The sequence below is a fragment of the Saimiri boliviensis genome, chromosome 5 (assembly GCF_048565385.1).
Source record: "Saimiri boliviensis isolate mSaiBol1 chromosome 5, mSaiBol1.pri, whole genome shotgun sequence".
NCBI lineage: Eukaryota > Metazoa > Chordata > Mammalia > Primates > Cebidae > Saimiri > Saimiri boliviensis.
In genome coordinates, this window is record NC_133453.1 from 89,991,425 (window position 1) to 90,017,100 (window position 25,676).

The 25,676-nt window shown below is 38.0% G+C and overlaps 1 protein-coding gene across 4 annotated transcripts in view; it reads right to left on the bottom strand.

Moving 5' to 3' along the window:
• LYPD6B (LY6/PLAUR domain containing 6B) overlaps nucleotides 1–25,676 on the bottom strand; it is a 188,577-nt gene that overhangs the window by 94,439 nt on the left and 68,462 nt on the right. For 3 of the 4 annotated variants that reach the window (XM_039470207.2, XM_039470206.2, XM_074399709.1), the window contains exon 2: nucleotides 768–838. The exons of the other annotated variant lie outside the window; for it this stretch is intronic. Coding sequence is in view for 1 of the 3 variants with exons in the window: in XM_074399709.1 (XP_074255810.1) it covers nucleotides 768–838 (71 nt within the window). In the remaining 2 variants the exon portion in view is untranslated. The remainder of the gene's footprint in view (nucleotides 1–767; nucleotides 839–25,676) is intronic. 4 annotated transcript variants of the gene reach the window in all.

Genomic DNA, 25,676 nt, shown 5'->3' on the forward strand with positions numbered 1-25,676 from the left:
ACAACTTTCTCATCCCTTGATCATTAAAGTTAGGGAGGAGAGAAATGGTGCTGACCAGCCACACAAGCCCACTATATACTTGCTTTTGGGATTCTGAAGATGGTCCCTTTCTAACTCTGGGCTTACAAATAAATTATTGTGCAGAAAGCTTGCAGCTTTAAAGTAATTACTGGCCTATATCACCTTCCCAAGACACTTCACTCTTTCCTCTTTCCCTCCTCTTTTTCTTTCTCATACTTGCTTGCTCTTTCTTTATTTCCTTTTTTCCTTCCCTTCTCCTTATCCCTTGTCTTTTTACTCAGTCCTGCCAGTACAACTAAGGAGGTTATTTAGGCCTATTGGTAATCCATAGGAAAATAAAATCAACAAAAAATTGCTGCTTATCTTCAGTGAACAGAAGAACCACAAAATCAGGGCTCAAAGCCATCTGAAGCACTTTCACATTGACAGCATTAAGAAACCTACAATGTAAAAGCATACAAGATGAAATGAATCCACAATCGCAAATTAAACTCAGCAGCTACCTCTATGTCAAAATATTCTGAGACACAGCTTTGTGTCAAAAGTTCTTTCATAAAAAGTCAATATGATTAGGGGAAGATACTGAAACCACATTATTTAACCAATGAACAAGCAGCATAATCCCTGAGATTAATGAAACTCCAATGCTTAATATATTTTTGCTAAGCATGAGTAGCTCATGTGGTGAAGATTTATAGTTAAATAAAAAGATCTTCTCTGCATCCACTTGTGAACATAATACTCACAACATCCATGTGATTAACAAGAGCAGCCTAGTCCAGGAGGGTTGCCAGCGGCCTGCAGAAGTGTGGCATATCTAAACAAATGAACATGAAAAGGTATCATTACGATGGATACTGTAGACATTTGGGATAAAGAGATTTTAAGTAAGTAGGGGGTTTTAGGCTGGGGACACATTGAAAAGAGGTCCTTAGGCTTAATAACGTTTCATAACCACAAATCAGGTACAAGAAAGACTCAGATTTTGTACAGCATCCTCTTGTCCTTGGGTAGAAAGATTTGGCAGGACGTAGATGGAGCTGATATACATTTTCAGTGTCTGCAGGGATTAGGAAGGCGAATGCAGTCAATACTCCTTTCCTCAGTCACAGAAAGTCACTTAATCCAGCTCTGTTATTAGTTAGTGGGCTAGGCCTAATACCCTCTTTTAGATGCAGAAGTTTTTGGTTATGAACATACATCTTGAACTTTACCTCCAGGTATAAAACAGAAGTTGTCAGGTACCTAAGAGAAATAACTAACTTTTGTCCCTCCCGGATTAATTACTCCATGGATACATGCCTAAATAAAGACTCATTATGATATGGCTATAGGACCCAAGCCAAACCACTCTGTCCTCTTCTCCTCCACTTCAAAAGGCATTTAAGGGGTTTTTTTTTCCCCTAGAATAATAAAAATGTCACACATCTGGAAATGTGCCATATTGAGAGTGAAGGCTAGGGGAAAGATCAGTAGATTGGCACAAACTATCCTCAGCAACAGCCTCCTGGGGGAACAAAGCTTCCTCTGTGTCCTGATCAATCCAAGGCTCAGAAAGCCACAGACTTAAAAACGGGAGGAAAAAAAAGCTGTCATTTGGAGTTCTGGTCCACTTGGGCTCTTAGGGACCTACAGGGAAGAGGGGGATGTGCCCACTTAATTGGAGCACAAAGCCTGCAGTACCTAGGCTCCTGGAGCAAAGGTGAGGACCTGGGATGAAGTGGAAGCAGACGTCCAGGCACCTGTGTATCTACTTCTACCTTCTTCATTCCCAGATACCCTGGCCCCATTGACAGGTCCCAGGTTGACCTCCATTCAACAGCCAATACTTACAGAGCTTCTACCTTGCACCAGGCAATGAATGAGAATGAGCAATACAAAGATGAATTACACAGGCTCTCTGCTCTGCCTACAAAGCCCCATCAAGAAGGCTGCATAAAGTCCATCATCAGTCTCACCTACCTCATCACAGCACCAGCAACTGGGGATGCTGCATTACATACACACACCACAGGAAAAGCTTTACAACTCTAAACAGCACTTAGAACTCCTCACCACCTCCTCAAAGGAGACACTTGCCTATTACACAACTGCAGCTGCCTTCCGTTGACTTAAAGATTATCTCCAGTTACAAACCAAGCGGAGGAAACCCATGAAGCTTATTAGTCACTTGTACTTCAGCAGGAAGAAGGTCACTGCATCCTTCCCAAAGAAGAGATTTTCAGATAGAGAGTTTGAGGAGAAGTTCCCTAAAGAAGTATGGATTAGGACACTTATCCAGAGGGAAGCCCAAGCCTGGCCCTTGTCGGAAGCGATTTAGGCCACATTCTCAAGAAACATCCTGCTTCCTATATTTTGTAAATTCCCAAACTTGTTGAAATCATTTGTATCCTAAGCAATTTCACCCGCTACAGCTCTTACATTTATATGTTTGCTTTAGCATCTTAAAAGTCTATAGGAGATGGCTTTCTCAAGAACTGTCCTAAACATATAAATGTTGGTTATTCTTACCTTGCATGTCTCTGTCAGATAACCAGCAGAGGACCTTTTCGTGTTTAAACAATGTGCTGTACATGCTGAGTTTTAGGAAGCATGCAGTCAACTCCCCAAATCTCACGTGCCCTTTGCTATTCATTCACTCAACATTACATTTCAACCAGTCACGGATTACGCATCATTTTTCATCAGAAAAGAGATGAGGTTCCCCAGGCACATTCTCCTTTTCCTCATTTGTGAAGTTAGGGCAGATGGCCTATCTAATTCTCATCAGATTTTCTTATGGTTACAACCAAGAGGATCAGAACACTAGGTAAGATTTTTTAAAAACAGAGCAGTCTCTTAAAAGCAAAGAAAAAGCAGGTGATATGTTCTTTCCTGTCATTCCTTGTGCACCTGAGCAATGAACGATATGTAACCTTCTACAATGCATCCTGTTGCTATTTTCTTGATATAAAGGCTCTGTAATTTCCCTAAGAAATTTTGACTTGTTTTGTAAGGTTATTTTTTGAGAGAGAAAATTTAGGAAATGTTCACATTGAAAGACGTTCTTACCGCTATTCATTGGGAAATGCTTAGTGCCTCACACATTTCTTTCAATAGTCTCGACCCAGTGAGACAAAAACACTAAAGACTGTCTTGATTAACACCAAATAAAACCCACTTCTATCTCCACTTTCCATCTTTGTGAGACTCTCCCATGTAATTACAGAAACTGCTCAACAATAATGTGGAAAAGATGCAATACCAATGATTAGAACTAGGACAAGAAAGTAGTTTTCAGAAAGTATCCCTAAAGTCCATGATCTGGATCTATAATTTGAACCAAATAACTGCTCTGCTAATTAAAGACCGACCTGTCAGGAGATTGAAAATGCTATTTGATGGAACATCCCTAAATGCCATACCCAGATCTCTATCAAAACATCTAGAAAATGCGATTCAATTCCAGGAAAGCTTATTACATGCTAGATGTAATAAGCTTTGTGACTAGGTACGCAAATAAATATTAGACTCAAGCTTGATTTTCAAGAGGCAAATAATGACAACATCAGATCCAAGAAAAAAGAACAAAAAGATTTTAGAAGCAATACGTGACGTTTTTTCTTTTAAGAAATCTTGTGAATGATGTATGTTAGCTGAAAAACATATCTTTTAAAGGAGTTGAATATCCAAATGTTGGGTCCCATCTATTTCTTTAAAAAAAAAATCATCATTTACCTATGCGGTACTATATTTTGAAGATACACCTCTGGCCAATGACCTTAGGGTGATCGGTCCAAAAAAAAGATCATGAGGTAGAATGTGAAAGGGTGCTGGGTATTACGGCCCCATTGTATACCTGTTACCCGTAAACCAAGAGTAGAGTAGTCCCAGGCCTCATTTTACACTTAGGCTCAAGTTAGCTGTAACTGAAAGGAGACAAGGAACTGGGGATGTTCTCTAAAGAGATCCATTTTTCTGCTCATAGCACGTATTCTGCAAGGTCTTCTTGCTACAATATAACAAGATCCTGGGTGAATACAATAGCCTTACAATGCATTTATGACCACCAAAAATTTAAAGAAAATATCCCAAGAAAGTACATAGATACACACACATTCATATATATATATACAAGGAGGAAGGGAAGGAAGGAAAAAAGGAAGGAAGTATAAAATCAAAATAGGAAGTGGCAAGCACATACACAAGCCAGGGTTGCCCTGGGAGCAGGCTCTAGAGCAGACCTCTCGAACCAGAGACTGAGCACCAGGGCCCTTGCATGGTGGAACAGCCGAACCTGAGACGTGTGTAATAAGTCAAGAACCTTAAAGACTGCTAAAACAGTCCCAGGTCAGTCCTGATCCCAAGTTCCAGGACACAAGAAATACAAATCTTCTCTGGTGGAAAGCTCTCAGTTTGAGCCCTTGATATTGCTATAAATTAAATTGTATCAAATATAAGCTCACACAAAAATGTTTTCAAAACACAAGAACACAAAACAATGTAAGTGAGAGTTGGCATAAATGATAACTGAATTACACCCTCGATTACCAAATATCTAATATTCTTAAACATAGAATATTACTACATGTAAAATATTTCAAATAATAAAATATGAAATATCAAAATGAAAAAACAAAAAGAGACTTTAAGAAAATGACCAGCAAGATTTGCAAACTAGCCAAAGAGAATCACAAAACAACAGCAGTATAAAATCATTAAAACTGAAAACTCAATGGACAGATTAATCCACAGACTTATATAGCTGAACAGAGAATTACTGACCTGACAAGACTTACAGAAAAAAAATGATCAGAGTGCAGTACAGAGAGAAAGATAAAGAGATGGAAATTATTCAAAGGCTATTAAGAGGCATGAAGCACAGAAGAAGGAGGTTGAACACAAGTCTAATGGACATCCTAGAAGGAGAGAATAGAGAATGGAGAAGAGGCAATTTTGAGACACAATGGCCAGAGTTTTTCTAGAACTAGTGAAAGACACCAATCCAAAGATGCAGAAACACACTACATCCCAAGCAGACGAAACCAGCAGTACAGCTGACCCTTGAACGACACAGGTTTGAACGGCGTGGGTGCACTCATTCTGCCTCTGCCGCCCTTGAGATGCAAGACCGACCCTTCCTCTTTCTTCTCCTCAGCCGACTCAATGTAAAGATGACCAGGATGAGGATGTGTATCCACATATTCCACTTAATCAATGGTAAATGGGCTTTCTCTTCCTTAGGATTTTCGTAATAGCATTTTCTTTTCTCAGGCTTACTCTACTGTAAGAATACAACATATAATACATATAGCATACAAAATAAGTATGAATTGACTGTTTATTGTATTAGTAAGGCTTCTGGCCAATAGTAGGCTATTAGTAGTTAAGTTTTGGGGGAGTCAGAAATTATATAAGCATTTTTGACCATGCAGAGGGGTCAGCACCACTAATCCCTGCATTGTCCAAGAGTCAACTATATTCCACATCTAGATACATTGAAATGATACTACAGAATACCAAAAGCAACCACAGTATTAGGAAGGCAGCCAGAAAAGAGATCAGCATTAGACTGGCAGCTAATTTCTCAACAGCCATAACTGCAGTCAGATGATAGCAGTTATCTTCTTTTCATTTTCACTTGCATTTCTTTAATTATAAAGAGTTTGAGCATCTCTTCACAAGTTCAAGGATCAGTTATACTTATGCATCTGTAAACAGACAGTAGTTATCTTCAAAGTGGCAGAAGAAAATCTAAGTCTTAACTAGAACACCCAATGAAGAAATTTTTTAAGGATGAGAAATAAACATATTTTCTTATAAACAAAAACAGAGTTTACTATCAACAAAACTTCACAGGAATTTCTAAAGACCATACTTTAGGAAGGAGCGGATAAGCCCAGAAGGAAGTCAAAGAGCAAAAAAGTTGGTATATAGATAGGTAATTTTAAATGAGTATTTAAAAATTGTGTCTGTAAAACAAAACTAACATTTACATTGTGATGGTAAAAGAAGTCATAACTGAAATATCAGACAACAATAGCATATAATTCAAGAGAGAGAGTGATTGGAGTTAAAGTACTCCAAGATGCAGAGTTGTTTGAAAATGGGGTTAGGATATCAACTTTATTCACAGTGGGAGAAAATGGTATCACGACCCTAATTCACCAAGACCCCGCACCAGGACTCCCTCACCACTTTCCTTCCCAGCCTAATGTATCCTCGCCAAGCCTGCCTTCCCCAGTTGTGATGGGGGAGAGATTGACTTGTTTCCTGACAGAACTAAATTCTCCAGAGGAGGAATCCCATGACCCCTGGAGGCAGGGTGGCTTCTCTAGGTACTTAGAGAAAAAAAAAAAAGCCTCCAGGAGGAGGAAAGAGTGTTTTGGCAGCTTAAACTTTCAGCTGTGTCTAGAGAGTAACGGAATCTGTAACTTGCAGGCCAGGTGTGGCTTTGTTTGTGAAGGGCTTTGTCGGGGCCAGGCAGTATTCGACTTTGGCAAACAGGCTTGGAGATTAGTGATTTGTGAAGTTCCAGCACTGACTGCTAGGTAAGATGTGTTTGAGTTCCTGGGTTTTACCAATCCAGAGGTCTGGGGTGGTGGAAATGAGGCAACATGAGAAGTTTCTGTTTCACTGAAAGAACCCGATTTCCTCCTGGAATTTTTCTGCTAGATGTAGTCTGACCACATCGACCCACATCAACTTTCTTCTTAGAAAATAATAAACCACAGAAAGACCATCCTTCAAAGCCTTCTTTGTAACCTAGTTGCTGAGCCTGGGTCTACCTGAGTGTTAGGCTCTAGGACAGTGACCCACAGAAGCGTCTTGTGGCCATTTCTTCATCACGTTCCCTGACAACTTGGACAGTGGGCTTGGTACAGGGAGGGGGAGGTGCGGAAAGAATTGGAGCTGAACAACATTGCAATTGGAACTCTAACTCGTGGAATCGGGCTCCTTTTTACATAATCCTAAAGCAAGCAAGTAGAAAGGTCAGTTGGCCAGGGAGAAACTGTGCAACACGTTTAAGTGCCAGTTCTAAATTATTTATGAACTATATAATATTTGCATGGGCTCTATTTCCAACAAACTCCATTAAAGGAATTAGTGAGCAGTGGCAATAACGGTTAATAGCTGCCCAGCTAACACAACTTCAGAACTGTTAGAAGTGATGCTACTCTTGTGGGTTGTTAAGGACAACCCTAGTCGAGAATGCTGAGTTACTGCAGCATGCACACCTGTTCATGGTATCATCACTTAACATCATGGGTTTCAGAACCCCTGCCAAAAAAACAGATCATGCACTTACCACCAAACACACAATTACTATGTAATTACCTGGGTTTCCCACCTGTACATAATTGCCCTGAGCATTGATAACAATTATCTGCTATATGCAAAGAGGAGATGATGTTCTCTGCCCAGTGGAAAAACTCATTGATAATTACAAGGTAGTTGGTCTCAGCCCCAAAAAGGACTATATATCGGCATCTCTCAAGAAGTGTTGTATTTTCAACAAATCAGAAGATTAGCGAGTAAATATTTATGAGAGTTTATTATGCTGCTTGGTTATGGTAGAAATAGGAAGAATGGCCCTTGGCTTCCATAGGAGTTGGTCCTTATCTAGAAAAGCATAGAGTAAAGGAGCCTGTGGGGTCTTCTTGGATAACATCAGGTGAGTATCACGTTTCCTAAATGTGTGCCACTAAATCATCCAAAACTTCATGAATTCTTGGGGTGAAGAATCATGGTCTTTTACAGCATTTTAAGATAGTTCTTTTCTTCCTCCCTCCCTTCTCTTTTCCTTCCTTTTCTAACAAAGAGGACACAAAGGCCAACATTACCAGTTTGGTGCCCTTTCCTCCACATAGTAATTGGCCAACTGCAGTTATGTACAGATCTCTTTTTAAAGAAAAATCTTCCCTTGAATTTCCATAATGTTAACTCTAATTATCATTATTAGAGTGTTACTTAGAAGACAACCAACATGAAACCAGGTCCAAAATCCTTAGACATACTACCCTTAATCTACCCAAACCACAGAACAGGCGTATAAATACAACCAAAACCATAAAGCCAATAGCGTTCAAGTTAATAGCATGAATTCAACAATGTTGGATGTTCTGCTGAAACCACACTGCTGCCCAGATGAGATGTATGGTACTGATCACTGTGGTATAGATTCTCTGGAGCTCAGCAAGCATTTGTTCCATGTTCCACGTGATGACTGAATTCTCCTGCCACCTTCCTTTCTGGAACTACTATGAAACCTTTCTTCACCAGCCTGCTGTGTGGGCATTTGGTCTTTGAATGTAAACAGGGCTTTGGGATCAAATTAAATCTACCCTGATCTTTTCTTAAGAATGCTCCACATTGAAAGGGGTCCTGCTTGACGCTAATTTGAACACAAACCTAATGTAGGTGCAGGTACTGAAACCACGTCACAGTACTCAGTTACAAGGCAGTCATCCAAATGATTCAGAATATGCCTATCTTAAATTCTTACTGCCATCCAAATAAAAGCAACATGTGAAAATCTGTATAGAGGAGTCACAAATCCCCAAAGTCCATAAATGTTCAGAGGCCCTCAGCCCCCGAAGCAAGAAACTGCTCTGTGGAATGCTGTCTGGTGACTATGTGCTTATATAGACAAGCTGCCCTGAGTACACACTGAAATGAGAAACACACGTCCATCAAAATGTGGGGGTGGGGTGGGGTTAGGAGCTGGAGCAGTGAAACAGCTATTATAAAGAATTAAATCAGAGCTAACACAAGATGACTAGAAAGACAGCCACAGAGCAAGCACAGAACCCATGGACTTGACAGTCTCAAGCGCTGAGCCCCAGCTCTCACGCTGTGACCCGGTTTTCATAGTAAAATGGATGCAGTATTTAAGGCCTTTCTGGAAGATTGCAGTCCAGAGGGATGTGGAATCTCATGCTTGAGATTCCACTAAATAGGTCCCCCATGCTGCTATTGAAACAAACTTCCACCATTATGGTGATAGTCTCTTTGGGTCTGTTTGTTTCTCGTTTGGGGTTTTTCCACTTGCCCCTTCACCTCCACCAGCACTGGATCCATTACTGGCCCTGCTCTGTGTTCCAGGAGGGTGACTCCTGAAGGGAGCACCACCCAGGGTCCTGTGCCAGGTGACTTTTGTTTGGGTTCTGCCAATGCGAGACACTAGCATGGGACTGGAGGGAGAGAGGAAGGGGAGGCTGAGGGGTTCCCTCCCACTCGCTGGGGGCTTCAGTGCAGCATCTCTAGTGAAAGCTTTGTCCCTCTACAGCCCCGGCTCCAGCAGGCCCTGCTTCTCCATGGCTGCAGCTCTAAGTGCTCATGGAACATTATTTTCTTCCACCACCCCTTCAGCCCAGGGCTGGCCATGAGCCCTCAAGAAACACTATGTCCCTCTCTCATCCCTTCAGTCCAGAGCGGGACGTGACTTTCCACTGCTCGAGTCCCTTGTTTGCTCTTTAACCCTGAACGCACTTCTGTGAGTATAGCCCTTCATGACATCCTCTTCACTGGAAACAATGGGGTGAATTCTGTATTCTGCTGGAACTGTTACAATCATCAAATCTGGTCAGTCAAATCGGCACTATGCGAACTCCTAAACACAGATTAGAGTTTTGAAAAATAACCACATAAAAAATGTAGAAAAAGCACTCACCATCTCTCAGGGAAGCAAACCCATAAAGATAAACAACAAAAGTGAACTGGACCCTCTAAATCCACTCTTGAAAAAATTTAGCTTCAGAAAACAATACCTTAGGAAATTAAAAAGCCATCTTCATGAAGAAAACTAGTATAGTGTCATCTACAGCAGAGAAGGAAATTTTAGAAATAAACTATATGTCCTGGGAGGGAATTGTTAAATTATGACATATCAACTTAATGGACTATGACGCTACCTTGAATTATTATTAAGATTTTGCCAGGCAGGGTGGCTCACACCTGTAATCCCAGCACTTTGGGAGGCTAAAGCAGGTGTATCACTTGAGGTTGGGAGCTTGAGAGCAGCCTGGCCAACATGGCGAAACCTGTCTTTTCTAAAAATACAAACATTAGCCGGGTGTGGTAGCACACACCTGTAGTCCCGCTACTTGGGGAGCCAAGGCAGGTGATCCTGATCTTAGGAGGTGGAGGTTGTAGTGAGCTGAGATGATGCCACTGCCCACTCCAGCCTGAGTGACAAAGCAAGACCCTGTCTCAAAAAAAAAAAAAAAAAAAAAAAAAAAGACTTTGTAGCATAGCAGCAAAAAATGTTTATATTAATAAGTAGAACAGATATTTGGATGTGCATCAGAATTTTAAATTACATAAAAATATATAGGCATGTTCCTAAAACTTAGATGACATTTCACAAAACTAAATCCTACATTGGAGAACTCAAAATTCTAAGTACTACGCATGTCTTTTCTAAAATATCCTTAAAAATAAAACAAAGGAAATAAAACAAAGGACATAATCGAGACCTCATGGCTATAGCTCATGACAGCAGAGGTGCATTCTGGGAGCTCAGGGCCTCCCAAAACTATACCCTGCCTTCCAATCAATAAGCAGCCTTAAGCAGAACATTTAGCTTCAGTCTCCATTCCTTTTCTCTGCAATAGGATGACTACTGACCCACTCACAATAATGTGAATTTAATAAAGCCTAACAGGACTGCAAATTGTTTTTTGCTTTCATCCACATGCCTCACTATACCTACTGTCTATGTATCCTGACTCTAGCTGGGACAATTTTAAATGAAAGCATTTCCTTAGATAAGTTTTGTTGTGCAGTGCTTGTGATCTCTGTTTCAGACATTGCACACTTTCATTAGGAAGTGGTAGGATGAACATTACCATTTGGGGGCCTTCATTGGAGGTTTTAAAATATGTTTCATGCACCTCCTTAAAGAGATCCTATCTAGCACAGTGATAACAGATTGATGACCATGACCTTCTTCATACTCTTCTAACTCCTTTTAAAATGAAATCAAAGCTCTTGCTGCTGGTGTCTACGGGCCCAGTGCCAAGGCAATGTAATGAAGGCTACATATCATCCCTCACCCTCAAGACCGTCAACTGAGTTCATCATTAATGTGTTCACGCCACCAAGGTACATGTCAAAAGACAGGAAAATCCAAGAGAAATGTACTTTCCCCATTCCCAAGGCCTATTTTCTTTAAACAGTGATTGTCAGAAAGACAATGTCTTCATGTGGAAGACAAATATGATATCACAATGACATTATGACAAAATGCTTTTACAGACATAAAGCTTCTTATGCTGGTTTGATAGCTTCCTAAACTGTACATTTTAGCAGAGTTTTTTAAACTAAAACATTTATTGGTCTAAAATATATATTAACTTGAAATATTGCTATTCCCATTTCATAGCCAAGTGATAATAATTTTCTTTAATTACACATTAACTCCAATGTATTACCTGGATAGGCAGTTATTGTTTTAACAGGGTCAAGATTAATGAGCAGGTGTTCCACTATAATCCGAATGAAAAGAAATAGAGGAATTACACATGATTCATTTTCTTACTTCTCTGAGCTAAATAATATTAATAAAACTGCCACCTTACATTTATAAAGCACTTTTCAGTTTCAGAGTATTTTTGTATCTGGGATTACATTTCCTGCATTTTTTACCTTTGATAGATCCTTTCAGATAATATACAACTCTACCACTTTTCAACTTTCTGATGCCCAAACATTGTGTTTGTGTGTTTATATCAATGGAATACAGTGAGAGACAGTAGATTAACCACAGCCTTTAGAAACAGACAGACCTGGGTTCAAATCTCAGCCCAACCATTCACTACATGACCTTGAATAAATTATTCTGAGTATCAGTTTTGTCATAGTTAAAATGGGGTCAGTGAAAGAGCTAAATAAGATATCACTTATGCAAAAGATCTGGGACAAATCTGGCACATAGCAAGACTCAAGAAATAAAGTGGTTATTGCTGTTATTAGCAGCTATTTCTACTCTGTCTTAAACATTTTCCTGCCTCTCTCTGACTTGTTTTCCTCAAAATATTTGGATTCAGAGAGGTATGCAGGAAGCAGAAAATCATGAATAATATTAGTCCCAAAAAGTGTACCAGAAGGAACTATATCAGGACAATCTCAGGGTGTCCTCTGCCCTGAGGGCCTTAACTCGAGTGAAGAGTCTGCAAAAATTCATCCATTTTCTTTCTGCTTAACTGAGTGTAAAGTTAACAGTGCTTTGTTTAAATCTGGTATTTATCGATTGGCATTCCTGTGTTCTCAGTTTAAAAGCATATCTCAAACCCAAGAAAACATCTCAAATAAAAAGCGTTCTTTGGTTACTGTGGGTAGCCAGCCTTGGTAACAGTCCCCAGTGACTGCACCCCGGGTACTCACAGCTATGTTACCAACCCAGCACCAACACACACACTGAAGCCCAGCTAGTCTGTTACACAGCCAATAGAATTAGGTGGAAATGATGATGCATAATTTCTGAGGGTGTCATAAAAGACATTGGAGTTTCTACCTTGGTCTCTTGGATTACTTGCTCTGGGGAAAGACAGACACCAGATCTTGAGGACACTCAAACAGCTCTGTAAAGAGATCCACATGGAGAAGCACCAATTTGCTAACCCCAACTGCTAGCTTAGAAATAAATGCTCCAGCCTTTGGGTGACCATGGCCCTAGCCAACAGGTGATTACAACCTCCCGAGAGACCCTAATCCAGAATTGCCCAGCAAAGCCACTTCTGAATTCCTGAATTCAGAGAAACCATGAAAGATAATAAGTGATTATTGGTTCTTTACAACACTAAATTTTGGAGTACTTTGCTACATAGCAGTTGATGACTATTACAATAACAAGGATAATTTGGCAAGATTAAATTGGAACAACTTAACCCTTCACCATATAGCTACATAACCCAAAGAACATGGACAAAAATGACAGATGAGCAACAAGGTCCTGCTATACAAAGGAAAATGGCTTTAATATACAGACCAGGCTCATATATTAAACATAACCACTTCACACATTGACAAACCCCCAAAATGCCACACTAATTCCAAAAGGCTTTAAAATAAGGAATGAGGCCAGGCATCATAAATCGCACCTGTAATCCCAGCACTTTTGGAGGCCGAGGTGGGCTAATCACTTGAGGTCTGAAGTTCGAGACCAGCCTGGCCGCCATGGCAAAACCCCATCTCTACTAAAAATATAAAAATTAGCCAGGTGTGGTGGCATTTGCCCGTAGCCCCAGCTACTCGGGAGGCTGAGGCACTAGAATCCCTTGAATCTGGGAGGGAGGCAGAGATTTCAGTGAGCCAAGATCAGGCCACTTCACACCTGCCTGAGTGACAGAGGGAGACTCAAAAAGTCTCAAAAAAAAAAAAAATGACATACATGATTATATAAAAATGTAAAACATCTATGAAAAACTATAAATATAGTAAATATAAAGACTATAAAGTAAAAATCTAATAACAAATGAGGAAAATTATTAGCAATGTAGGATAGACTGAAGGTTACTAAAAGAAAATGTATAAATCAATAAAAAGAAATAACTCAATAGTAAAACAGCAGACATGACTGAGAGATTCAAGTAAACAAGACGAGGCCCTAAGCCTGAGCTCTGGGGCACTAGAGTATTTAGATACTAGGAAGAGGGAGACTGCAAAGGAGACCAAGCAGTGGCTACTAGGACAGAGGGGAAACTAGAAACTTCCGACGTCCAGGAAGCCAAGGATCAAAGAGTTTTGAAAAAGAGAGAATGATGAAAAGCTCCAAACCCTGTTTACAAGGTCAAGGAAGATGAGAACTAAACATTTACTAGATTTTGCCACATGAAATCGCTGGTAACAGCCACATCATCCAATTTCTCTTCCTATTGTCTATAAATGTTTGTTGAGTGCCTATTATAGGTCAGGCACAGTACTTGAATTGAGCTCCCATCCTTTTATGTTGTAACTGCCAATATGCCATGTCTACTAATACAGTTTGTTCCTTCAGGTTCCTTCCAGGACATGAGAGACACTTGGGTCTGGGGGGATGAGAAAAGAGTCAAAGTGGTCAGATTCAAATCTACTAGGTGTCAGAAAATGGCATAACAGCAAATCAGTAGTAAATAATATTAGCAGAAGGTTAGGAGATATCTCACTAATAATCACAATTAGCAACTTTAAGAATTCTTTATACTAAAGCATATAGTTAGGCTAGGTTCTGCTGCCATAACAAACAACCCCTCAATCTCAGTGATCTGGCACAGTACAGTAGTTCTCCCCTATCTTTGTTGGAGACATTCCAAGACCTCCACTGGATGCGTCGAACTGCAGATAGTGCCAAACCCTACATATACGATGTTTTGTCCTATACGTACATACCTATGATAAAGTTTAATTTAGAAATTAGGCACAATAAAATATTTAAAACAATTAAATAGAACAAGTATAACAATATGCTATAATAAAAGTTATGTGAATATGGTCTCTCTCTCTCTCTCAAAATATCTTATCATACTATTCTCATCCTTCTTGTGATGATGTGAGATAATAAAATGCCTGCGTGATGAAACGGAATGACATAAATGACACAGGCATCTCTCTCTCTCTCAAAATATCTTATCATACTATTCTCATCCTTCTTGTGATGATGTGAGATAATAAAATGCCTGCGTGATGAAACAGAATGACATAAATGACACAGGCATTGTGATGTAACGCTAGGCTACTATTAACTTGAACACAAGCACTGCAATACTGCCTCAGTAGGTCTGATAAACAAGATGCCTACGGGCAGGTAAAAGCATTGATATAAAGCATATATAGCATATAAAGCATGGATACACTGGACAAAGAAATGACTCATGTGACATTGAAAGATTTTGTCACACTACTCAGAACCGCTCCAAATTTAAAATTTATACATTGTTTATTTCTGGGATTTTCCATTTAATATTGTCAGACTGAGGCTGACCATAGGTAATGGAAACCTTGGAAAGTGAAACCATGGATAAGAGAAGACTGATATATTGGTCTATTTCTTGCTTCCTCAAAACCTACAGTGGGTATAGTCATCTCTCCTAGATAAGTACCTTTCATGTGTTGTCTTAGCTTCCAGATAGCTCTAAACTATGAAACACTTGCAACTCTAAACATTTCCACAATCACCACAGCACAGGAAGAGAGTCCTAACAGGTATCATATAAGCAATTAAATAATCTGGCTCAAAAGTGGCTCATGTTCAACCACAACTCAATGGCCAGCAAGAGTCACATGACCTGTCCAATTGCAAAAGTAGTCAGGAAGAGGAATCTTCTCATGAAGATAAACTAGACGTGGGTGAGCATTCTAAGTCTCTACCACAATCACAATTCTAGTTTTTAAAGGATCTGACATCTAATCATCCATTTGACCACAAAGATATCCCAGTAAGGTAAAGAACTTCTTAGAATTTCCAGATGTGGAAATTGAAACATCAAAAGTTTAAACAATTTATCTAATTAGTGGTAATATTTAATTTAAAGCACTATAGGCTGGGCATAGTGGCTCACACCTATAATCCCAGCACTTTGGCAGGCCAAGTGACAGGATAGGATCACTTGAGGTCAGGAGTTCAAGATCAGCCTGGCCAACATAGTGAAACCACAGCTCTACTAAAAATACAAAAATTAGCCAGGTGTGGTAGTGAGCGCCTATAATCCCAGCTGCTTGAGAGGCTGAGGCAGGAGAATCAATTGAACCCAGAGACAGGGGTTGCAGTGAGCTGAGATCTTGCCACTGCACACCAGCCTGGGCAACAGAGAGAGACTCCATCTAAAACAACAATAATAATAATAATAATAATAATAATAATAATAATAATAATTTAAATCACTATGTGAGGATTGCCTCCCAGCTTTATGAGCTTTCTTTACACAAGTCCATGTTAACATTAGCTAGGGAAAAAATTAGGATCACTGGTATCTGTAGTCATTATGTTATATCTAAAATATTTTACAGAGTAGAATATTACATGATTCTCCGAGAACATTATACAAAAGAAGACCCTTTGAAATAGCTAGAATTAGTCCTTTCAAACATAGTCTTGGCAATGACTGGCTGACATTAAAATTAAAGCCAAAGAGGCTTAGGATGGAAGAACGCTTGGGTTTTCCTAAGAACACTTGAACCTCCTGTCTCTGCATCTATCACTAAAGATTAGCCCTTAGAACAGTAGTGTGTGAACCACCTTCATGTTAGAAATGAACTTTAAATTTCAACATTCCCTACCGTTTTAATTCGGAGGCTGCTGACAGCCCAGCTCTAATGGAAACTAGTCTTTATAACTTCTGTGTTAAGCCTTAAGGTACAATTTCCTTCTCTCAGACATGGGGGGTCTTGATATGGTTTTAGGACAGCAGGGAAAAATAGCATTGGGGGTTCCCTTTATCATGAGTGATTTAATTCAGCAGCACCAAATGCTAACACTTTCCCAAAAGAAATGTATATCCTGGATTCCTAGATCAAAATGAAGTATCACTTGGCATTGAGATAAAAGCATTGCTTATAATGATAAGACTTTTCTCCAAAGGTTATGTTCTCAGAAAAAGAGTTGAAAGAGTGATTAGTTATAAGCTCTTATTTTTTTTTCAATCCTTAAATTCCATACCTTAATCCTTATTTTAGAGGCAGGTATGTGAATAAAGTACTAAACAAGAGCCTTAACTGGTATCAGGTCAAGCCCTTGAAGTTCTATCCACAGCTTCCCTTCCCTTTGCTTTGTTGAGCTTTCAAGGGGAAAGAGGAAGAAATGGAATGTCCAATGTCAAGATAAATGGGCACATACCCAAATCTAACAGTTGTCAACCACCTACTATTCTGCCTTAGAAACAGACAAGCGTTTTCAGTTCAAAACTCTACACCTTCTTGCATATACCTTACAAGGCACTTTATGTAGTGAAGATAATTTCATCTCCTAAAAAGTAAGCATGGAGCTCATGCCAGGAAGACAACTGAATTCAGTTTTTCTGGCAGTCAGAAAAAGCCCTATCCAGAGAGTGCGGAGAAGGTGAGAAGGTGCCAGATGAGTGTTCCAATGGAAACAGCAAGAAATCTGGGTTTTACTCCTAGATCAGTCAATTACCAGCAATTTCTACATTTTTTCTTTGAAACCCACCAGAGAATAGAGTGAGACTCAAATAGAATTGCATATACACATGAAAGCACTTTACATTTGAATAGTGCCTTACAAATTACAACATATTTCACTTAATATTGTTAACCCTGGTCTATATGAAGAGCCCGTCCTTATATAGGATGGTTAGCCAGGACAGAAAGCTTTGTAGTAGAGTCTCTTCCCATCCCAAATGCTATTTATCTTTCTTTTACATCTAAAAGCTGACCTTGATATCCTTTTACATCTAAAAGTTGACCTTGATATCCTTTTCATCTCATTGACCCTCCATCCTACACCCCATCATAACACACAAATCTTTGAGCAAGCCCATCCAAGAACATTATTGTGTCCTGTGAAAATTTTTAAGGGTTCCACATCCCTTAAGTAGGAGGATCATATACTTCAACACCCAAACTAGGACACTTCTGAAAGTGAAAGGGAACTCTATGCATAATGACAGACAATAGAGAAACTAAAACTATCTTTACAAGCCACTTCCTTATAAATCTTTAGGTCTTTGCTGAGGTACAACTTAGGGGGCAGATGAAACCTTAAAGGAGATTTATAAATAAAATTTATAAATGTTTATAAATAAACATTTTCATTAATTTATTTTTTTGATGTGTTCCATTTTCTCCATCTGATTTTTCTGACAGTGGGTATCATGTAAACTTTCATTCCTCTCCTACTGTACCTTCTAACTGCCTTCTCCTGTTCAACAAGTCAGTAAACAGGGCAGAACAAATACATATCACCTGGTGTTTCTATTTTAAAAGAACTCTTTGCTTATTTTGGCTTATTGGTTCTATAAACATAGATATTATACTGAATGGAAAATAACCATCAGTTATATTCCCATCACCTAGAACCAAACACTGCTAACATTTCAGCAACAGATGTTCCAGCTTGTTTACAATAATTAATTATACTAGTAATGTATGAATATTTTTGTCCTTTTTAAAACATTGGAAAATATAGAAAGTTTGAAGAAATAATAAAATAATGGCTCAAGAACCTACTAATTTCCAGGCACTTTACATTAAGTCATTCCATTTAGATCTCATACTAACCATTAATGATGGTAGTATTTTTATATACATATTACAAAAAAGGAAATCAAGGGTAAGAGAAATTAAGCAGTATGTATGGGAGTCAGATTTTGGTCCCAAGTACTTCCAGATTCAAAAGCTCATTCTATTTCTACCATATGATATTATTTTTAAGGTTTTATGCATTTCTTCCTGTCTTTTCTCTGCATAATTTTTGTTTGTTTAACCTAACGTGCTATGTATATCACATTCTATCTTCATATGTACTTTCACATATTCAACCTTGTGAAGATTGCATCTCAACAAGAGCACTGCAACTTGATTGGGAAGAAAAAATCAAACAGTATATAAAGTTATAAAAGGCAAAGTACAGTTTTCCTCTATCTTCTCCATACCAAGGTCCACTCTGTCTTTCAGAGGTAACTACAGGGAACTTTTTTTTCACATCTCCTCTAAGACACCTAAGTAAGTCAGACATGCATCTGCTTACAACCCATTTCTGTGTTCCCCTTTACAATACAACCTCAATGGCTGCCTATGCTCACTGTTGTCACTTCCTCTCCTCCATTCTCTCTTAATCCACTCCAATCAGACGTTCATTCTTACCACTTCAACCAGACTGCCCTTGTCAGGTCCTAATGTCTTCCACATTGCCAAATCCCAAAGTTCTAAGACCTTATTTTCCTCAACTTTGAGCAGCAACTGACATAGTATATCACATCCTCTTTCTTGAAACACTTTCTTCTCTTGGCTCCTAGGATATCACTATCTTGGATCTCATCATACCTGTTTGGCCATTTCTTCTTGGTCCCCTTAAATGGCTCTTCCTCCTCTTCCTGACCTTTAAATGTTGGACCACTCCAAGCTTTAGTCATCTCTCATTCTCTGTCTATGCTTACTTTCTATGTGGTCTCATCCAGGCCTAACCTTCAAATGCCTTCTATATGCTGATGATGCTCAAATTTATATTTTTAGGGCAGACTTCTCCCCTGAACTTCAGATATGTGTGTTCAATTGCCTCCTTGACACTTTATAGAAAATCTCAAATTCACCATGTCAAAACTTAACATCTAATTCTCCCCTCCCAATCTTCTCCATCCCAGTAAATGTCAGATGAAGAGACAAACAACAATAACAAAACCTTGAAATCATTCTTAAGCTATCTCTCCCCACCCCTGATCCCACGATCTAATTCATCAGCAAATCTTGCTAGCTCTAACTTCTAAATACAACCCAAATCAGACTGATTACTCATCACCTTCACCATTACCAACTCCTTTGGCCTGGATGATTATAGTAGCTTCCAACTTGATCTCCCTGCTCTACCCTTTACCTGCAGTCAATTCTCCACAAAGCAACAAGGGTTCCCTTTAAAAAGGTAAGTCAGGTCATGCCATTACCTTTCTCAAAACCACTAAATGGTTTCTATCCCCCTTTTAATAAAACCCACAGTTCTCACCACCTTCAGAAAAGCTTACATGATCCTTCATCCTCCTGGTGGTCCCTCTGAGATCACCTCCTACTATTCTCTCCCTTATTTTCTCACCACACCCCAGCACACTAGCCTCCTTGCCCATCTTCATGAATGCTAAGACCATGCCCTCCTCCTATAATTCCACCTCAGTACTTCATATTCAATTTACCTGTAATGCCCTTCTACCAGATAGCTACCAGCCCCTCTACTTCACTTCATTCTAGTCTCTGCTTGAATATCACCTTTTCGAGAGTTCTTCCTAGACACAGAATACTGTATCCTATTCCACTCCCCACTATTCTCTCCCTTTACTCTGCCTTATTTTTCTTCAAAGTACATATTACTACCTGACATATTATATAACTATTGTCTGTCTCCAGCCATAGAATATAAACTCTTTGAGAGGAAAGATGTTGTTTTATTTGCTATTCTGTATTTGATGTCCATCACGTTGTCTGTACTCAAAAAACAGTCATTGAATAAATGAAACATATTGATAATCTCTATATATTTTTACATTAAGATGGAATTACATAATACATAAGGTTATACAAATTGTCACCTTCAGTAGTCAGATTGAAAGACCTCATAACTCATGTGTCTTATGATATAGTATTCAGAAGGGACTTCCCTCAATACTGGGGAGTACATAGCCCTAGACTAAATGCTGCTATAATCCTGCCTAGCAAACATTAAAAGAATATCAAATTTTCCAACAAATTTAACTGCATCCTAAAACAAAGTTCAAGAATATTTACAAGAATGCAAAAATATCCAGCACCCAACAAGGTAAAATCTACAATATCTGGCATCCAATCAAAAATTAGTAGGTATGATAACAAGCAGAAAAACAGAACCATAATGAAAAGAGAAAATGAATCAAAACCACCCAGAACAGACACAGATGTTAGAATTATCAAAGTCATTGAAACTATTATAACTGTACTCCATATATTTTGAAAAGTAGAAATATACAAAAACATTTAAAGCCCTGAATCAAACATTTGCAAATAAAAAACCTCTGCAATGTCTGAGATGAAAAATACATCTGATGGGATTAATGGTTAATTAGACATTGCAGAACAAAAGATTAGGTGACCTGGCAATATAGTAATAGAAACTATCAAAAATAAAACAGAGAAGGAAAAGAATCTTTTTAAAAGAGGAGAATATGGCCAGGTATGGTGGCTCACGTCTGTAATCTCAGCATTTTGGGAAGCTGAGGTAGGTAGATCACTCGAGATCAGGAATTTGAGACCAGCCTAACCAACATGGTGAAATGCTATGTCTACTAAAAATATAAAAATTAGCTGGGCATGGTAGCAGGTACCTGTAATCCCATCTACTTGGGAGGCTGAGGCAGGAGAATCACTTGAAGCTGGGAGGTGGAGGTTGCAGTGAGCCAAGATCGTGCCACTGCACTCTAGCCTGGGTGACAAAGCTAGACTCCCTCTCAATAAATAAATAAACAAATTGGAATTATCTTAATAACTGAGAATGGAGAACAGAAAACGTACTTGAAGATACATAGGTTAAAATGTTTCCAATTTGATGAATATTATAAACTTAAGATTTGAGACAGTAAATGAACCTTGTGCACAAGAAACATAAATCAAACTATAGCAAGGCACATAATAATAAAACTACTCGAAGCCAGTGATTAAAAAAAGAATTTAAAAGTACCCAGAGAAAAAGGGGACATTATGCACAGAGAAACAAAGATCAGGAGGACGACAGAATTCTTATCAGGAACAATGCAAGCAAGAAGACAGTAGAACAACATCTTTAAAGTGCTGAAAGAAAAAAAAAAAAAAAAAACTATCAACCTAACACATATTTCAAAAGCCAAAGTGAAATAAAGACTTTCGGACCTACAAAAGCTTTAAGATCTGCACTACAAGGACTATCAAAAGAAATCTTTCAAATTAAACTGACACCAGGTGGAAATATGAATCTACATAAAGGAATGAAAAGTACCAGAAGTTGTAACCACATAGATAAATGCATAAAATTTTTACTTATTATTTAACTCTTTTTAATAAATACCTGACTGTTTAAACAAAAATAATAATGTATTGTGGGGATCCTTACATATGTATAAGTAAAATATACGATGACAAAATAATATAAAAGCTAGGGGCAGGGAGAAGGAATTTATATGCTAAGTGAAGTGAAACAATATCACTTTAAGGTAGACAATGGTAAGTTAAAGATGTATGCTATAAACTCTAAAACAACCATTAAAATAAAACAAACGTGTAACTATCAGTCAATAAACAAGCTAAAATGGAATTATTTTTTAAAAACTGAATCCAAAAGAAACCAGAAAAATAAGAAAAGGGCAACAAAGGCCAGGCGCAGTGGCTCAAGCCTGTAATCCCAGCACTTTGGGAGGCCGAGGCGGGTCGATCACGAGGTCAAGAGATCAAGACCATCCTGGTCAACATGGTGAAACCCCGTCTCTACTAAAAATACAAAAAATTGGCTGGGCATGGTGACACGTGCCTGTAATCCCAGCTACTCAGGAGGCTGAGACAGGAGAATTTCCTGAGCCCAGGAGGCAGAGGTTGCGGTGAGCCGAGATCGTGCCATTGCACTCCAGCCTGGGTAACAAGAGCGAAACTCCGTCTAAAAAAAAAAAAAAAAAAGAAAAAGAAAAAGAAAAGGGGAACAAAGAACAAAAGAGGTGATTACAAAATAAATAGAAAATAAATAAAATGAAAAACTTAAATACATCAAAAATAACATTCAATATATGTTCTAACACCCCCACTGAAAGTCAGAAGTTGTCAGCTAACTAAAAAAGAAAGACCCAATCACATGCTGCTTATAGGAAACACATTTTAAACATAAATAGGTTAAAAATAGAATGATGGTAAAAGACACATGATTCTATCACTAGTCAACAAACAAACTGGAGTGACAATGTGAACATTAGGCAGTATATATTTGAGGACAACAAAGATTTTCAGGGATGAAAATATCCACTTCATAAAGATAAAGAGGATATGACAATCCTAAACATTTACAAACCTAAAAACAGAGCTCTACAATATGTGAAACAAAAACTCATTGAACTGTAAGAGGGTATTCATCCGTTTTCATGCTGCTGATAAAGACATACCTGAGACTGGGAAATTTACAAAAGAAAGAGGTTTAATGGACTTAGAACTCCATGTGGGTGGGGAAGCTTTACAATCATTGTGAAAGGCAAGAAGGAGCAAGTCACATCTTACAGGGATGGCAGGAGAAAGAGATAGAGCTTGCTTGCAGAGGAACTCTTTGTAAAACCATGAGATCCTGTGAGACTTACTATCACAAGAACAGCACAGGAAAGACTTGCCTCCATGATTCAATTTCCTCCCACCAGGTCCCTCCCACAACACATGGGAATTCAAGGTGAGATTTGAGCGGGGACACAGCCAAACCATATCAAAGAGGACAGAAACAAATCCACCATTATAAGTAGAAATTTAAGTACCTCTCTTTCAATAATTGATAGAACAAGTAGAAAAACAGTAAGTAAGGATATACTATCAACTAACTTGATTTAACTGGCAGTTGTAGATCCCTCCACCCTTTAAAGCAGAATGCACATTCTTTTTACATGTATGTGGAAAAATGACCAAGATAGAATATATTCTCTGCCAAAAAACCAGGTCTAAATAGAGTTAAAATATTCAAGTCATAGAAAATATGTTTTTTGAATATAACAAAGTTAGACTAGAAATCAGTTACAGAAAGATAGCTAGGAAACCCTCAAATATTTGGGAATGAAGCAACAAATCTACATAAACCAGGCATCAAAAAAAAAGTTTAAAATAAAATTTAATATTATGAATTAAATAAAAATTAAAACCTCATGTCAGAGTTCATGGGATATTGCTAAAGCAGCACTTGGGAAGAATGTTATAGTACTAAACGTCTATGCAGTCGTCCCCCCCTTATCTGCAGGTTCACTCTCTGCAATTTCAGTTACTCATGGTCAACTGTGATCTAAAAATATTAAATGAAAAATTCCAAGGATAAACAATTCATAAGTTTTTTAATTGCATGCTGTTCTGAGTAGAATAATGAAATATCACACTGTCCATCTTCATCTCACCAGGGAGGTAAAACATCCCTTTGTCCCACATATTCACACTGTGTACACTACCTATCCATTAGTCACTTAGTATCTTTCTCAGTTATCAGATTGATTACTGTGGTATCTCATCATATAGGCATTTTTTTCACCTCACATCATCATAAGAAGAAAAAGGATAAGCACAGTACAATAAGATTTTTTTAAATTGCATTTTAGGTTTTGGTGTACATGTGAAGAACATGCAAGATTGTTGCATAGGTACTTATATGGCAAGATTAGATACAATAAGATACTTTAAGAAAGAAAGACCACATTTTTATAATTTTTATTATAGTACATTGCTGTAATTGTTCTATTAGTTATTCTTATTAATCTCATTACTGTGCCTAATTACAAATTAAAATTTATCATAAATTCATATGTTTAAGAAAAAACATAGTGCATATAGGGTTCTGCACTATCCATCGTTTCAAGAATCCACTGGGGGCCTTGGAACATATCCTCTGCGGATAAGGGGGGATTGCTGTCATGAAATAGAAAAAAAAAGTTATCAAATCAATGACCTCAGCTTATAACTTAAGAAAGTTAAAAAAAAAAAAAAAAAAAAAAAAGGCAAGGAGCAAGGAGAATTAACCCCCAAAATAAGCAAAAGAAACAAAATTAAAAAGGATGAAGCAGAAAGAAATAAAGAAAATAGAAAGCAGAAAAACACTAGAGAAAATAAAACCAAATGCTGGTTCTTTGAGATCAATCATTTTATAAACTTCTATACAGATTGATTAGAAAAATAAGGGGGAAAAATCACAAATTTTCAATATCAAAATGGAGGAAGGAAAGAGTTAAGAGCACCACATATTCTACAGCTATTGGAAATGCAGTAAGGGAATATTACAACAACTTTATACCAATAACTTCAAAAACATAGATTAAATATAAAAGTACTTAAAAGATACAAACTACCAAAGGTTACTAAAGAAGAAACTGGCAACCTTTGAATAGCCCTATATGCATTAAAGCAATTGTATTTGTAGTTAAAAATCTTCCCATGAAGAAAACACCAGACCAGATGACTTCATTGGCAAAGTCTATCAAATGTAAGGAAGACATAATACCAACTATATACAAACTTTCAGAAAATTAAAATGGAGAAATACTTTCCAACTTATTCCATGAAATCAGCGCTACTCGAATACCAAAGCAGAAAAATACATTATAATAAGAAAACTGCAAACAAATAGTCCTCATAAACATAGATGCAAAAGTTCACAACAAAATTTTTGTGAATTGAGTCTAACAATACATAAAATAATATATCATGACCACACAGGTTTTACTGCAGAAATGCAAGGCTGGTTTAAAATTCATGAAAAAAAATCAGTGTAATTTACCATGTTAACAAACTTAAAAAGGAAATCTATATGATTATTTCAAGAGACACAGAAAAATAATTTGGCAAAATTCAACATCCATTCCCAATAAAAACTCTCAGCAAACTACAAACAGAATGCGATTTTGGGACCTAATAGAGTAACTATGAAAAACCTACAGTTAATATATTATTTACTAGTGAAAGATTGAATGCTTTCCCTTATGAGGAGAAACAAGGATGTCTGCTCTCACCGCTCAGTTCAGTATTGCACAGGAGGATCTAGCCAGTGCAGTAAGTCTAGACAAAGAAACAAAAGGCATCCAGACAGAAGTAAAACTAACTACATCGGAGCATGCCATGATAATCTGCATAGAAAACCTGATGGAATCCTCAAAAAGGCTACTAGTACTACTAAGTGGCTTTAGTAAGTCTGTAGGAGACAGTAAGATAAATACACAAAAATCAACTGCATTTCTACATACCAGCAACAATCTGGAATTAAAAATTTTTAAGCCATTATTGTTTATAAATACCTCCAAAAATAGGCCAGGCAC